This window comes from Entelurus aequoreus, linkage group LG05 (genome assembly GCF_033978785.1).
Source record: "Entelurus aequoreus isolate RoL-2023_Sb linkage group LG05, RoL_Eaeq_v1.1, whole genome shotgun sequence".
NCBI lineage: Eukaryota > Metazoa > Chordata > Actinopteri > Syngnathiformes > Syngnathidae > Entelurus > Entelurus aequoreus.
The window spans coordinates 42,971,189-42,989,006 of record NC_084735.1 but is presented as its reverse complement, the minus strand read 5'-3'; the positions used below and the strand labels follow the sequence as shown (position 1 = coordinate 42,989,006).

At 39.8% G+C, this 17,818-nt stretch overlaps 1 protein-coding gene across 2 annotated transcripts in view; it reads right to left on the bottom strand.

Annotated features, from left to right (window-relative positions):
- LOC133650642 (potassium channel subfamily K member 4) overlaps positions 1–7,433 on the bottom strand; it is a 37,417-nt gene extending 29,984 nt beyond the window's left edge. Inside the window, exons 1-3 of one of the 2 annotated variants that reach the window (XM_062048140.1) lie at positions 7,266–7,433; positions 7,022–7,142; positions 6,593–6,863 (exon numbers count right to left, since the gene is read on the bottom strand). In XM_062048140.1, coding sequence (XP_061904124.1) covers positions 6,593–6,863; positions 7,022–7,142; positions 7,266–7,305 — 432 coding nt within the window. In that variant the 5' untranslated portion in view covers positions 7,306–7,433. The remainder of the gene's footprint in view (positions 1–6,592; positions 6,864–7,021; positions 7,143–7,265) is intronic. The other variant, XM_062048141.1, reaches the window with a different exon arrangement.
- Between the last annotated feature and the right edge of the window lie 10,385 nt (positions 7,434–17,818).

Genomic DNA, 17,818 nt, shown 5'->3' with positions numbered 1-17,818 from the left:
AGTATATATTTTAACTGACCTTTATTTGACTATGTTTGTCTTTTTGTAGGTGGCTAAAATACGCGGTGCTGCTGACCGCCGTCTAACGTTATGTTACTGTGTGTGATACATTGACTAATGTAACGTTAAGTGTAGGTACCTCATGCAACCCTGCTTAAAAAATCACTTGACAAAAAGTATGAATAAGGTAGCAAACTGCAGTGGACGCAACATATTGCCGTGTTTGAAATGACGTTATAACCATAAACATCTTATAAGTAGACGCAATATTGGTTGCTGTGACGCGAGCAATTTGCATCTTGAAGTGGTGATGAGGAGCCGGCGAGCAGCCTAAACTGACAGTTGACAGGTAGAAAACAAAGATGCTAAACTGACAGTTGACAGGTACAAAACAAAGATGCTAAACTGACAGTTGACGGGTAGAAAACAAAGATGCCGGGCTGGTGTTTAGCGTTTTCCTGCTCAAATGAGCGGACTGTTGAAAATAGGAATCGGGGGATTACTTTTCACAAGTAAGATTTAACATTAAAGGCCTACTGAAATGAATTTTTTTAATTTAAATGGGACAAGCAGATCCATTCTATGTGTCATACTTGATCATTTCGCGATATTGCCATATTTTTGCTGAAAGGATTTAGTAGAGAAAATCGACGATAAAGTTCACAACTTTTGCTCGCTGATCAAAAAAGCCTTGCCTGTACTGGAAGTAGCGTGACGTCACAGGAGCTAGTATTCCTCACAATTCCCCGTTGTTTACAATGGAGCGAGAGATTCGGAGCGACAAAGCGACGATTACCCCATTAATTTGAGCGAGGATGAAAGATTCGTAGATGAGGAACGTTACACTGAAGGATTACAGAGGCAGTGATGGACGTATCTTTTTTCGCTCTGACCGTAACTTAGGTACAAGCTGGCTCATTGTATTCCACACTCTCTCCTTTTTCAATTATGGATCACGGATTTGTATTTTAAACCATCTCGGATACTATATCCTCTTGAAAATGAGAGTCGAGCACGCGAAATGGACATTTAAAGTGACTTTTATCTCCACGACAATACATCGGTGGCACACTTAGCTACTGAGCTAACGTGATAGCATCGTTCTCAAATGAAGATAGAAACAAAAGAAATAAACCCCTGACTGGAAGGATAGACAGAAGATCAACAATACTATCAAACCATGTACATGTAACTACACGGTTCAAAATTCTCAGCCTGGTAAGGCTTAACAATGCTGTTGCTAACGACGCTAAGGCTAATTTAGCAACTTAGCAACCGGACCTCACAGAACTATGATAAAAACATTAGCGCTCCACCTACGCCAGCCAGCCCTCATCTTCCCATCAACAGCCGTGCTCACCTGCGTTCCAGCAATCGACGGCGCGACGAAGGACTTCATCCGTGGGTTTGGCTGCAAGCATCGACTAGGCGTAGTAAGTAGTCCTTGTTGTGTTGCTGTAAGTATTGTACTTAGCCGCTAATACGCCTAATCAGCCTCCATTGTTCATTAAACAAATTGCAAAAGATTCACCAACACTGATGTCCAGAATACTGTGGAATTTTGTCGAAGAAAACAAGAGGTTTTTGTATCGGGTCGATGGGGTACAACCACTTCCGTGGATTTTGTGACGTCACGCGCATAAATCATATCCAAAGGAGTTTTTCAACCGGAAGTGTGGCGGGAATTTTAAAATTGCACTTTATAAGTTAACCCGGCCGTATTGGCATGTGTTTCAATGTTAAGATTTCATCATTGATATATAAACTATCAGACTGCGTGGTCGGTAGTAGTGGGTTTCAGTAGGCCTTTAATGTACTATTGGTTGTATTTTATGAAAATAACATTACCACAGAGTTGAGAAGGAGCAAAGATCTTCAATATTTGTATGTGAAAATCACAAATAAATCCTCTGGGGAAGGATGACGCCCCTACAGGGGTTTGGTTTACAAACTTTCTGCCCCACCTAAAACAAAATTCACCAGCTGCCATTGATTATGATGCATTCTCATTTTAGGCAAAATATAAGACAATACTTTCTTAACAGTATAATTGTAACCAGGAATAAGTCTTCAAGTAACAATATTCAAATACTAACATTGTTGGGTAAAACAGAATTCGGTTTTATTCTGAATCCAGTGAAACAGATTGGTGGTTTTAGCTGATATAAAGACTTTCAGGTGTTTATATATGTTTAAGTATTTGGCAGACGCTTTTATCCAAAGCGACATACATAAAAAATACATATATAACAATCACTGTAAACATGATCATTTAAGGGAAGAATGTAATACAAAATATCAATACAAAGTGTCACGACAGAATAAACTCTCTGCTGCTGCAGCAACAGAGATACGGTCTATAAGATATATAGATATCTAATGTATTCATACATTGTTTATGTAGCATAGTAACGTAATCATATTGTTTCTTCCATTTAAAAATAGCTGACTGTTTTTTCCCCCCTTCTCTGGGATTATATTCCCAGTTTTAATCTCGGACGTCTGGTCACTTATAGCGTATAAGAATATTCTATAACTGTTAAGCAAACTATGAATAATAAAACATGTGTCCGTTATCATAGCTACACGTATGACAAAAAAGCGCGTGAAAATCAGTGGTATTCAGTGAGGTAAAATGAATTAAATGCGTTGACAGTTCATTGCTCCTGCCAAATGAATTGCACTGAGTGGAGCGGATCACCACTCTAAGATGGCGGCCCCGCGTCTCGTCTGCGCCAGTAGACAGTAGCGCTCGATGCTGTGTACCCTTATAAGATGTCTATGGTTATGACGTTAGCAGTGAGTTTACAGCCTCACTGATTTAACTACACAGCAAATAAAAGTCACGTTACTTAGCCAATAATATCTTACATTCAAAACTTACCCTTCTTAGTGCAACTTCAATTGTCGAACGAAGTTGGAAGTTGTTGCGTCTCCGTCTGTAATATTCGAACTGCGTGATTTGCATATGGCAATTCGTTGACCAAGTCGTAGTTTTTATACCCGAACGAAACCAACTTTGGTATAAATCTTTCTCACTGGCGCGTTGTTTGACAACTCTTGTTCAGTGGTTGTCCTGCAATTTGATTGGATCAATGCTGTGTGATGAAAACAATGTAGATCTCATTTGATTGGCTGTTGTACTGAGAGCACACACGCTGACACGCAGCACACACGCTGACAGATAGACAGACACGTACAAAATGAAAGCTACGGAGCGCTCCCAATTAACTTTTTAAGCTTTAGGTTTTGGGGAAAGTAGCAAGTCATGTCAAGTCAAAAGGCTCAAGTCCAAGTGAAGTCACAAGTCATTGATGTTAAAGTCTAAGTCGAGTTGCAAGTCTCCTTACATTTTGTCAAGTCGAGTCTAAAGTCATCAAATTCATGACTCGAGTCTGACTCGAGTCCAAGTCATGTGACTCGAGTCCACACCTCTGGCGAAGACGACTATTTTCGGACAAATGAGGCTTCACAACCTTATCTTTTTGAAGCTGAACATACTGCTGCTTGTAGAAGTGAGCAGGAAGAAAGAGTAAAAGGTTGGAGCAGACGGAAGCAGAGAGAGTGAGCTGTGCATGACTTGCCGGTATAAATGTAGAACTTGGAGCCAACTAGGGTTGTACAGTATACCGGTACTAGTGTAGTATCGCGGTACTAATGAATCAATAACGGTACTATAGTGTTCGAAAAGTACCGGTTCTGTCTATCTGTGTTGGCCCTGCGATGAGGTGGCGACTTGTCCAGGGTGTACCCCGCCTACCGCCCGAATGCAGCTGAGATAGACTCCAGCACCCCCCGCGACCCCGAAAGGGACAAGCGGTAGGAAATGGATGGATGCATGGGTTCCCAATTTTTTTATATGGATTTTTTTAACGGACATGACGGCGCGCCATCACATCATGACATTGCTGGTTTACGAGCAGACGAGCATGTTGGGCAGCGCACAATCACAGAGTACTTACAAGTAGACACAGTGTGTAGACAGAAAAGGGAGAATGGACGCATTTTGGCTTAAAAGCTAACTATAAAGGGGAAGTTATAACACTGAAACGCCCTCAGGAAGAGGTGCTCTAAGACATGGCTAGCTAGCTAGCGGCTAAAGTCCAGCCGCAGTCGGCAATGTTTTACCTACTTCTAAATCACTAATCCTCGCCTCCATGGCGACAAATAAAGTAAGTTTTGTACAAGTATCATCCCTGCATCATCCCTGCAGGACAAGGAATAGCTAAACATGCTTCACTACACACCGTAGGAGGACACAGTAGCTCAGCGGCATCACCGCTGACAAAAGCTAGCGTGCCTGATTGTAAACAAATGCCATGGGTGGATCTACACCTGACATCCACTGTAATAAGACCAAGTACAATAGTGTATCTAGTTGATACTACTATGATTACATCTATACTTTTTATCGTCACAAAAAATGTTTTCCTTTTTAAAAAATTTATATTATGTTTATAAACTCAGGAAATATGTCCATGGACCCATGAGGACTTTGAATATGACCAATGTATGATCCTGTAACTACTTGGTATTAGAGCGATACCTAAATTTGTGTATCATCCAAAACTAATGTAAAGTATCAAACAACAGAAGAATAAGTGATTATTACATTTTAACAGAAGTGTAGATAGAACATGTTAAAAGACAAAATAAGCAGATATTAACAGTAAATAAACAAGTAGATTAATAATAAATTTTTACAGCTTGTCCTTTATAATTTTGACAAAATAATAGAATGATAAATGACACAATATGTTACTGCATACGTCAGCAGACTAATTAGGAGCCTTTGTTTGCTTACTTACTACTAAAAGACAAGTTGTCTAGTATGTTCACTATTTTATTTGAGGCCAAAATTGATTGCAATTTAAAAAAAACATATGTTTAATGAAAAATAAGATGTTTTGTTAAAATAAAGCCAATAATAAAAAACGTTGTGGTCCCCTTTTTTTTTAGAAAAGTATCGAAAAGTACCGGTACCAAAATATTGGTATCGGGACAACCCTAGAGCCAACTAATGCGGACATAAATGGCGTGCTTACCCAAAGTCAGCTGACCAAACAGACAAGTGTCCATGGAGTGAGCCACTATAATATTGATCATGATACACGTAGCACACCATGCTTGTTAGTACAACTACATACACTGTCTGGCTAGCTGTGTACGAAGGAAACATGAAATGTGGGCTAATACTCTACAAATACTGTAATATGATTGTTTATGCTCTCTGCTCAAGTTATCGAGTAATGGTGAAATTCTCGATGGACAGTTGTCCGTTTAGTCAAGCTGGCCAGGGGACGTTTCCAGTCGATTCGGCATATCTTGGCTCAAAAGTTCCAGATTTGCAGCGTGACCAAATCGCACCTACCTCACTCTCTGGATGTTTCAAACTCTTCTTTGTGCTCGCTTCTATAAGCAGCAGTTCATCCTCCGTTCGTATATTCAGCTTCAAAAAGATAAGGTTGTGAATCCTCAGTTGTCCAAAAATAGTCATCTTTGTTGTCCGTTACCAAGTCTGCCATGATAACTTGTGTATTTGTTTGCGTAAGTAGGAACACACAGCAGATGCCGGAAGTCGGATGTGCGCTGCTATGGAAACAGAAATAAATGTGCCAGAAAAGGAAGTCCTGCTATTAAGTAAAATGACCAAGATAAGGTAGATATTGTACATATCACATATTGTTATGAACATATCAGTTCCTACATTTTAAATAGACTTATTTACTGTATACAGACATGCAGTGTGTATATAAAACATTGATTGAGGCTTTTGATTATTATTATATAATTAGGACAAAACAACTTAATCCGACCAATCTATGAGCTCGAACTGATGAAGTCGACTCGGATGACAAACCAAACAGTCCAGTTGCGACCTGGATGAATGAGAACATTCATAGACACAAAACAACTTAGTTACATAAAACAAATTATCAAAAGGACAAAATAACTTACAATTACACAAACCAAATTAACAAAAGACAAAAAAAATAGCAATTACACAAACTAAATAACAAAAAATTAAACAACTTACGATTAAACAAACCAAATCAACAAAAAAAAAACGAACAGTTTAAGATTACACGAACCAAATTACCAAGATACAAAACAACTTACAATTACACAAACTAAATTAGGAAAAGAAAAAAATACTTACAATTTCAGGGAACATAAACAAAAGACAAAACAACTTATAATTACACAAACCACAGCCAAGTCAAGAAATCATGTTGCACAGGTTTTTTGTACAGACTGTTTTGTCTTTTGTGAATTTGGTTTGTGCAATAACAGGTTGTTTTGTCATTTGTTAATCCATTTTCTGTCATTGTAATTAGTTTCATGAAATGTAAAAGTGTTTGGCACTTCCAGGCCACAAATACATACCAGACCAATATCGGGACAAACCTGCTTGTGTTGCAAAACAATTTAGACACTAAAAAAACGATGTTGCCCTTTTTAAGTAGATGATACTAATTTTATACTGCTACACATGCTGCACACTGACTACTCTGAGGTGTGTTTCATTGAATGTGTTCCCCTTAAGAAGAAGATAAAAACATATTGTTAGAAAGAATTAGACCTGCTGTACCTCGATGAGCGCTTGCAGGTTCTCCGGGCCGACACAAGTGAAGTTGGTCAGGAAGTCTCGACATGTTCCCTGCAGCTGCATGTGCTTGCCTTCTTCTCGCTGCGCCTCCAAGGCCCGGAACACCACGGCGCCCAGCACCAGGTACAAAAGCACCCCCGTGAGGATGGCCAGCAGCGTGGAGCAGCGCATGGCCGCACCTCCGCTCACTTCAAATGCGGGCGCCTGTTTTGTTCTGCCGGGGTCCGCGCTGTCGTGGCCTTGATCCCAGCTGCTGCAGCAGAAACATGCCCTCACACGCGTCACACAACACAGGGCATCAAATGGGCCACACCGCAGTGCTGACACACAGCGGATGCAACAGCATCAGGAAAGTGACACTGTCAACAATCACATGCAAACAAGCGCAGCTGTTGTTTCAGCTGCACAAACCTGTTGTAGCGACCACGCCTTCGCCTCTTCCAGTCTTTCTTATCACCAGGTTTGAGGATGGAGTCCCTGGATCCGTAACCGCTGGGAAGCCCATCCACATCACACTCTGGAGGAGGTGACACTACAGACAGGCAGGGATGCATCAGGGAGATGTACTGGGCACTCACTGGACACTTCATTAGGAACGTATACGACAAATAGCACATAGTTGGGAGTTAATACTGCTCAGGTTTGATTGACACACTTGTACTTTTTAGTGGTGTAGAAGTGCACTGCAGGCCCATCTTCCAAATTGGGGTACGAGTAAGTTTGCATTCCTCGGCATCAACATGCTTGTATTCCGCAAACAGTGTGGAAGGTCTTTAGCTCCCCCCAAAAACGAAATATCTGTTACAATCTGTCTCCCCTGGAGATGAGCATGGTGGAGCCACTGGGCTCAGCTGCCACTAATCAGCCTCATCAGCTACATCGGGCGTAGAGGTGGCCTTTTGGTTACTGTTTTCTTCACAGCATCTTAGTCAGGGGCTCTTACCTTCATGTCCGTGACCCCCATTTTGGATTATTCCCCGCGTCTCCTGGTAGGCCCAGTTGCTACCTGCTTTTGCCATTGGTATTTTTGCATTTTTTTCCACGGTGTGCCATTCACACAGCCACAATGGCTTTTCGTTGCTTCTTTGTCCCTCTTCTTTTTGTTAATAAAAACTTAAGAACAGGTGTCCACATTGGGTTAAGACAGTTTGGCCAGATGGTGGGTTGTATATATATATATATATAAATATATATATATATATATACCTGTATATATTGGTATAAAGTACAGTCTTGCCCAAGGACACAACGGACGTGACTAGGATGGTAGAAGGTGGGGATTGAACCCCAGTAACCAGCAACCCTCCGATTGCTGGCACGGCCACTCTACCAACTTCGCCACGCCATATACAAATAAATATGATTAAAAACGATTTTAAAGGGTAAAACCAATTAAAACAGTAAATAGAAAAACAAAATGTATAAAAAAACACAGAGGACAACAGGGACAGAGGACCACACATCTCACGTAGTGTTAAAAGCCAAAGAATAAAATTGGGTCTTAAGACGAGACTTAAAACACTCCACTGTGGGAGCAGTTTGAACATGGAGGGGCAGAGTGTTCCAGAGCTTAGGGCCGACCACAGAGAAGGCCCTGTCTCCCCTGGATTTAAGTCTGGTCTTGGGCACCACGAGCTTTCTCTCGGACCTCAGAGCGCGCGCAGGAGTGTAAATTGGAATGAGGTCCGAGATATAATGAGGTGCCAGTCCATATAAAGCTTTAAAAACAAACAGCAAGGTTTTAAAATCAATTCTAAAATGAACAGGGAGCCAGTGCAAACGGTGAAGAATTGGGGTTATATGCTGGCGTTTCTTGGCCCCTGTTAAAAGTCGTGCTGCCGCGTTCTGGACTAACTGCAACCGGGAGAGAGCTTTTTGGCTAATGCCAGCATAAAGTGCATTGCAGTAGTCCAGGCGGTTTGAAATAAGTCGCCTTGACTAATAATATATACATATATAAAGACATTTTTAAAACAAAAACATTTTGTTTTATATATATATATATATATATATATATATATATATATATATATATATATATATATATATATATATATATATATACATATATATATATATATATGTATATATATATATATATATATATATATATATATATATATATATATATATATATATATATATATATATATATATATATATATATATATATATATATATATATATATATATATATATATATATATACATATACAGTATATATATACATAGAAGATGGCGGCGCATGGGTATGCTGCGGCTCACTAATGCTCTTGGGAGTGTAGAGCGATTTGGCAAAAAACACCCGTCATTTCTGTCAATTTCATGGCTGGCTCAAAGCGTGAACACTCTGTGATCACATACGACCGACAGACAATTCTGGATGTGGATGGATCGGGTCGTTATAGACTGAAAGATGCATGTACGGTGGACCTCCTCGCTAGCATGGGAATACTTCGTGGGCTACATCGAGCGGCCTTTGTAGCAGCGGAGTCAAGTGCTAGCGGTGACCGCCAATGGAGACGACATAAGCGGTGCGAGCGGAAGCAGAAGCGGGGATGCCGAGCGGGGCTAACAACAAAGAGAAAAGCTAACCAAAGAAGCGTGGAGTCTCCGGGTAAGAAGCCATTTAAACTAGAACTAGCCGGCGTCAGGCTGGATAATCCCTGCACACATAGCAATTCTCTTAGAATAAAACACAACTCACATAATGTTTTTTCTTTTGTGACCGTATCAGAGGCAGACATACATTGTACTGAGGTAGCTAACTATGATGCGTTCAGTTTATCGATACATCAAGCTAACAATCTGAATATCCCCATCGTATCAATTCCTAGATATGGTCGAAACTATTTAAAGTGCAATACGCATAATAAACGCAACATTATTAATATTGCTACTTCGGATAATTTCAACAAACAATCCTCAAAACAGCCTACTACCTATAATATGGGCTTTTTAAACATAAGATCATTATCTTCCAAAACATTATTAGTTAATGAAGTCATTAGAGACAACAAACTTGACGTCGTTGGTCTCGCCGAGACCTGGCTCAAACCAGACGATTTTTTTGCGCTAAATGAGGCATCTCCTCCTAACTATACCAATACACATGTTGCCCGACCTCTTAAAAGGGGAGGGGGTGTCGCACTAATATACAATGAAAACTATAATCTTACACCTAACCTAAATAATAAATATAACTCGTTTGAGGTGCTCACTTTGAGGTTTGTCACACCGCTGCCTCTCCACCTGGCTGTTATCTACCGCCCCCCTGGGCCCTATTCGGACTTCATCAGTGAATTCTCAGAGTTTGTTGCTGATCTAGTGACGCACGCCGACAATATAATCATAATGGGGGACTTTAGTATCCATATGAATACCCCATCGGACCCTCCATGCGTGGCGCTCCAGACTATAATTGATAGCTGTGGTCTTACACAAATAATAAATGAACCCACGCATCGCAACGGTAATACGATAGATCTAGTGCTTGTCAGGGGTGTCACCACCTCTAAAGTTACGATACTCCCGTACACTAAAGTAATGTCCGATCATTACCTTATAAAATTCTAAGTTCTGACTCATTGTCAACAAACTAATAATAATAATAATAACTACTATAGCAGCCGCAACATTAATGCTGCCACAACGACGACTCTTACTGACCTACTGCCTTCGGTAATGGCACCATTCCCAAATTATTTGGGCTCTATTGATAACCTCACTAACAACTTTAATGACGCCCTGCGCGACACCATTGATAGTGTAGCACCGCTAAAGCTAAAAAGGGCCCCTAAAAGGCGTACCCCATGGTTTACAGAAGAAACTAAAGCTCAGAAATTATCATGTAGAAAGCTGGAACGCAAATGGCGTGCGACTAAACTTGAGGTTTTCTATCAAGCATGGTGTGATAGTTTAATAACTTATAAACGCATGCTTACCTCAGCTAAAGCTAAATATTACTCAAATCTCATCCACCTCAACAAAAATGATCCTAAATTTCTGTTTAGTACTGTAGCATCGCTAACCCAACAAGGGACTCCTCCCAGTAGCTCCACCCACTCAGCAGATGACTTTATGAATTTCTTTAATAAGAAAATTGAAGTCATTAGAAAAGAGATTAAAGACAATGCATCTCAGCTACAACTGGGTTCTATTAACACAAATACGACTGTATATACGACGGACACTGTCCTCCAAAATAGTTTCTCTCTCTTTGATGAAATAACATTGGAGGAATTGTCAAAATGTGTAAATGGGACAAAACAAACAACATGTTTACTTGACCCAATTCCTGGGAAACTTATCAAGGAGCTTTTTGTATTATTAGGTCCATCAGTGTTAAATATTATAAACTTATCACTTTCCTCTGGCACTGTTCCCCTAGCATTCAAAAAAGCGGTTATTCATCCTCTACTCAAAAGACCTAACCTCGATCCTGATCTCCTGGTAAACTACCGGCCGGTGTCCCACCTTCCGTTTATCTCGAAAATCCTCGAAAAAATTGTAGCACAGCAGCTAAATGAACACTTAGTGTCTAACAATCTCTGTGAACCTTTTCAATCCGGTTTCAGGGCAAATCACTCTACGGAGACAGCCCTCGCAAAAATTACTAATGATCTATTGCTAACGATGGATTCTGATGCGTCATCTATGTTGCTGCTTCTTGATCTTAGCGCCGCTTTCGATACTGTTGATCATAATATTTTATTAGAGCGTATTAAAACGCGTATTGGGATGACAGACTTAGCCTTGTCTTGGTTTAACTCTTATCTTACTGACAGGATGCAGTGTGTCTCCCATAACAATGTGACCTCGGACTATGTTAAGGTAACGTGCGGAGTTCCCCAGGGTTCGGTTCTTGACCCTGCACTCTTTAGTATTTACATGCTGCCGCTAGGTGACATCATACGCAAATACGGTGTTAGCTTTCACTGTTATGCTGATGACACCCAACTCTACATGCCCCTAAAGCTGACCAACACGCCGGACTGTAGTCAGCTGGAGGCGTGTCTTAATGAAATTAAACAATGGATGTCCGCTAACTTTTTGCAACTCAACGCTAAGAAAACGGAAATGCTGATTATCGGTCCTGCTCAACACCGACATCTATTTAATAATACCACCTTAACATTTGACAACCAAACAATTAAACAAGGCAACTCGGTAAAGAATCTGGGTATCATCTTCGACCCAACTCTCTCGTTTGAGTCACACATTAAGAGTGTTACCAAAACGGCCTTCTTTCATCTCCGTAATATCGCTAAAATTCGTTCCATTTTGTCCACAAGCGATGCTGAGATCATTATCCATGCGTTCGTTACATCTCGTCTCGATTACTGTAACGTTTTATTTTCGGGTCTCCCTATGTCTAGCATTAAAAGATTACAGATGGTACAAAATGCGGCTGCTAGACTTTTGACAAAAACAAGAAAGTTTGATCATATTACGCCTATACTGGCTCACTTGCACTGGCTTCCTGTGCACCTAAGATGCGACTTTAAGGTTTTACTACTTACGTATAAAATACTACACGGTCAAGCTCCTACCTATCTTGACGATTGTATTGTACCATATGTCCCAGCAAGAAATCTGCGTTCAAAGAACTCCGGCTTATTAGTGATTCCCAGAGCCCAAAAAAAGTCTGCAGGCTATAGAGCGTTTTCTATTCGGGCTCCAATACTATGGAATGCCCTCCCGGTAAAAGTTAGAGATGCTACCTCAGTAGAAGCATTTAAGTCTCATCTTAAAACTCATTTGTATACTCTAGCCTTTAAATAGACTCCCTTTTTAGACCAGTTGATCTGCCGTTTCTTTTCTTTTCTTTTCTACTCTGCTCCCAACCCGGGGTGGACCGCTAGCCTGTCCATCAGATGGGGACATCTCTACGCTGCTGACCCGTCTCCACTCGGGATGGTTCCTGCTGGCCCCACCATGGACTGTACTTTCGCTGATGTGTTGGAATTTCACAATATTATGTCAGACCCACTCGACATCCATTGCTTTCGGTCTCCCCTAGAGGGGGGGGTTACCCACATATGCGGTCCTCTCCAAGGTTTCTCATAGTCATTCACATTGACGTCCCACTGGGGTGAGTTTTCCTTGCCCGTATGTGGGCTCTGTACCGAGGATGACGTTGTGGCTTGTACAGCCCTTTGAGACACTTGTGATTTAGGGCTATATAAATAAACATTGATTGATTGATTGATTGATATATATATATATATATATATATATATATATATATATATATATATATATATATATATACTACCGTTCAAAAGTTTGGGGTCACCCAAACAATTTTGTGGAATAGCCTTAATTTCTAAGAACAAGAATAGACTGTCGAGTTTCAGATGAAAGTTCTCTTTTTCTGGCCATTTTGAGCATTTAATTGACCCCACAAATGTGATGCTCCAGAAACTCAATCTGCTCAAAGGAAGGTCAGTTTTGTAGCTTCTGTAACGAGCTAAACTGTTTTCAGATGTGTGAACATGATTGCACAAGGGTTTTCTAATCATCAATTAGCCTTCTGAGCCAATGAGCAAACACATTGTACCATTAGAACACTGGAGTGATAGTTGCTGGACATGGGCCTCTATACACCTATGTAGATGTTGCACCAAAAACCAGACATTTGCAGCTAGAATAGTCATTTACCACATTAGCAATGTATAGAGTGTATTTCTTTAAAGTTAAGACTAGTTTAAAGTTACCTTCATTGAAAAGTACAGTGATTTTCCTTCAAAAATAAGGACATTTCAATGTGACCCCAAACTTTTGAACGTTAGTGTACATATATGCATACATACATATATAAAGACATTCTTAAAACAAAAACGTTGACCAAAAGTGAATTATTTTCATTGTTATGAGCAACCTTAATTAACATTGCAAAAAGCACAAGAAGTTAAAGTATTTGTGGGGGGAATCCAAGGCTGTCAGTGCGTAAGAAGCCATGAACTTCACCGCACGTCACTGATTTTACAATGCATAATTGTGATACGTTGGAAAAGGACAGTAGGATCCAAAATGAATGCAGACAGTAGTATGTAGTAAAGATTGAACGATTAACGGCTGGGCTGATTTTTGGCATTTATTGGTATCTGCCTTTTCTTTATCAGTATCTGGCTTTTTTCTTTCTATTTTTTTAAAACTACAACAATTACATTAGCAGATGCAGTATATACAGATTTTATATCAGTATTGAGTATTTTAAAAATTATTAGTCAAGTAGATAGTTATAAACATTGCTCAAGCACCAGCCCCTTTGCTCTGCTTGTGAAGAGTTGCCTTTTTTCACTGCAGTGCTTAGAAAACCGCCCAGCCCCACCCTCATTTTCCCTTCCTCCTGCGATGTTGGTTGCTTGACATATTACATGTACAGATTGATCTCTTCTGCTTCGCTTTCAAAATTGTCTTTCCCCACCCAGGAAATCCAGTTTTTGTCCTTCTTTCCCTTGCTTCGCTACTGCAACAAACAATCCTCCGTCCACAGCACTCGGGGTGTGGGCTCAGAGCGCAGCAAGTGTAACGTTATGTGATTCAGTCAGAAAAGATATCCCTGCCAAAAATCAAAATTCTGTGTAAATATATAAATAGGGAACTTGTTATAGAAGAAAAGAAGAAGATGCACCATGTTTATACTTTCTGTAACATCCAGGAAGAAATTATGTCAGACAGCGTGAAAAATGTCTCAACTGTGAGCTACGTGAAGGAGCCTAGAATTGATTTTTTTGAAATTTTTTGCAATATTTCAGTGTTCCTCACGAAGAAAAACTTTACAATGTGTTAGATCCATGAACTCTAACAACATTGTATAAAACTGAGTATATGGCGAGTTATTGTGACGTACAGTCGTGCTCATAAGTTTACATACCCTGGGAGAATTTATGATTTCTTGGCCATTCTTCAGAGAATATGAATGATAACACAAAAACCTTTCTTCCACTCATGCTTAATGGTTGTGTGAAGCTATTTATTGGCAAACAACTGTGTTTACTCTTTTTAAATCAAAATGACAAAATAAAGTACCCAAATGACCCTGATCAAAAGTTTACATACCCCAGTGACTTTGATCTGATAACATGCACAAAAGTTGACACAAACAGGTTTGAATGGCTAATCAAGGTTCCAATCCTCACCTGTGTCCTGTTTGTTTGTAATTAATGTGTGTGTATAAAAGGTCAGTGAGTTTTTGGGCTTCTGACAGACCATTGCATCTTTCATCCAGTGCTGCACAGATGTTTCTGGATTCTGAGTCACGGGGAAGGCAAAATAATTGTCAAAGGATCTGTGAGAAAAGGTAATTGAACTGCATAAAATAGGAAAGGGGTATAAAAAGCTATTCAAGGAATTGAGAATGCCAATCAGCAATGTTCAAACGCTGATTAAGAAGTGGAAAATGAGGGATTCAGGTAGACCAGCAAAGATTTCAGCCACAACTGCCAGAAAAATTGTTCGAGATGCAAAGAAAAATCCACAAATAACTTAAGCTGAAATACAGGACTCTCTGAAAAATTGTGGTGTGGCTGTTTCACGATACATAATAAGGAGGCACTTGAAGAAAAATGGGCTGCATGGTCGAGTGGCCAAAAAGTTCAATTTTGGTCTCATCACTCCAAATTACTTTGTTCCAGAAGTTTTGAGGCTTGTCTCTGTGCTGTTTGGCGTAATGTAAGCGGGCTACTTTGTGACATTTGCGCAGAAATGGCTTTCTTCTGGCGATAAATAAATATCAGCTCCAAATATCTGTTACCGGCCTCCTTGACCACTAATAATTGGTGTCGGCCCTAAAAAAAACATACTGGCCATCTCTAGTAGGAAGTATTAGAGTCCCTCTAAAAAAAACAGTCACAAGAAATGCAAAGTAAATATTAAAACATTTAATTTAATTTAATTGTATTGTATTGTATTTAATTAATTTAATTAAATGTAACTGTATTTTATTTATTTTATTTATTTTTTATTTTTTTTATTTTATGAAAAACAGCTGCTTATTTGTGTATTTCATGTTTGGCAAAAAGGGAACTAATTTAGCATAGGGTCCGGCTGTGAATCTGTAAATACACATGTAAACAAAAGTATATTTTTATTCCAATGCATGCATGGGTTGAAATATACCTGAATGCTTCTTTATAGACGTCTTAGTTTATCACCAGATATCAATTTGAAAGTGAATACACTATACAATCACTGATGCATCACACACACACACACACACACACACACACACACACACACACACACACACACACACACACACACACACACACACACACACACACACACACACACACACACACACACACACACACACTCACACACACACACACACACACACACACGCATGTAACATTGTTGCAAATGAATGCTGTCTCTATAACACAGTGAGATTTAACACTTCTCCACAAAGGAATATACTATGTGTGCCAATAGCACTGCAGATAATGCTGATGCAGCTTCATTGAAGCATGGTCGTAGTAAAAATGTCTCGGGCGTGGAGACCCAAGAGTACAATGATGTGCACTTACCTTCAAAAAATGAAGAATAATTTAAGAAAGCGGAGTTGCAGTCGCCTCGTGCAGTGTGCAGTGTGCAGTGTTGAGTTCAGGCAGTCACATACTGTATGGGGAGTGTGCCTCAGCAGACAGTGTGTGTGTTTGTGTGTGTGTGTGTGTGTGTGTGTGTGTGTGTGTGTGTGTGTGTGTGTGTGTGTGTGTGTGTGTGTGTGTGTGTGTGTGTGTGTGTGTGTGTGTGTGTGTGTGTGTGTGTGTGTGCGTGCATTGTGAGCAAAGGGAGGTTGCTGAACCCACAAGAGGGGAGAAAATACTCAAGAAAGCTGACTTGATGAAGGAACCGACCGAGTGAGAACTGACGGTGACGGTGGTCTTTGCAGGGTTATGGATAGAGTATTTAGGTGGGGTCGATGCAGGGATTCATTGAGGTCTGATGGCTGCCGACTGGGGAGAAAACTCAATAAGCCCGCACTCTGCTTGACACGAGTAAGGCAGATCCCCTCCTGCGTGTGTGTGTGTGTGTGTGTGTGTGTGTGTGTGTGTGTGTGTGTGTGTGTGTGTGTGTGTGTGTGTGTGTGTGTGTGTGTGTGTGTGTGTGTGTGTGTGTGTGTGTGTGTGTGTGTGTGTGTGTAGATACTGATGCTGTATTGTGCACTTCTGTTAGTAGGGATCAATCTTAAATTAGTTCTAAAACCCAAATTCTGATCATTGGCCCATAATGTATACGTCATCTTTTTTATTATTTGATGAAAGCTATGAAAGCACATATCAGAGAAATTAACGATCTTATTGTATAGTTGAGTGTGGTTTATTTTCTCACATATGAGCGACAATCTTACACCTTTGCCACTTGTTGCCAGGCAGACTTTACCATAAGCCAGCAGGAACAAAATACACGTCATATCTCAATTTTCGTCTGTCATATACAATCATACGAAAACTGAAGCAATTTTTTTACATAAGAAGTAGGAATGTTAACACAAAACACATCTTACAGACAATCGTTTACATGCAGACAAGCAATGCAAAATACATATCATTCTGAGAACTAGCATCCTCTGTAGTGGATATTTTATTTGTCCTCTGTGGAAGACGTAAGTTCTCCGGATGATATAAATCAGTGTCTAGTGGCTATTGTTTGGCCACGGGCGCCCAGTAGAGGGCCGCCATAAATAACTGTTTCTCAGATGTGGTGCTTATGGGCAGCAGCAGTACTCAGTTGTAATACACTTTTCCACCACTTGTGGCAGTATTGACAATATCAAACAAACAGAAGAAGTCTGGAGCTAAAGTCATAGAGAAGTTTCTTAAGTGCAAAAATAATGACTAAAGTGGTGACGCTGTATTTTCATTTGCACTCTAATTTTATTGACAGTTTATTTAACAAACCTATATTATCATTATTATCATCGATCATTTAGTTAAAATGTATTTATTTCAGCACTGCACTGTGCAATTGCATGTACATTTATTTTTCGTCAGTTTTTATGAGTCCCTTCTTCTACTTTATATTTGATTAGTATTTATTTTTGTAATCTGCCTGACCTAAACCTTGGTAATAATCTTTGTGATTAACACATGCTTTTATATAATTTGACAAGATTTATCCTGTTAAACTGTAAGTAGGTTAGATATAATTATTGAATAAGATTCAAATCAAGAGTAAGATTATTAATTCAGTGTTAAT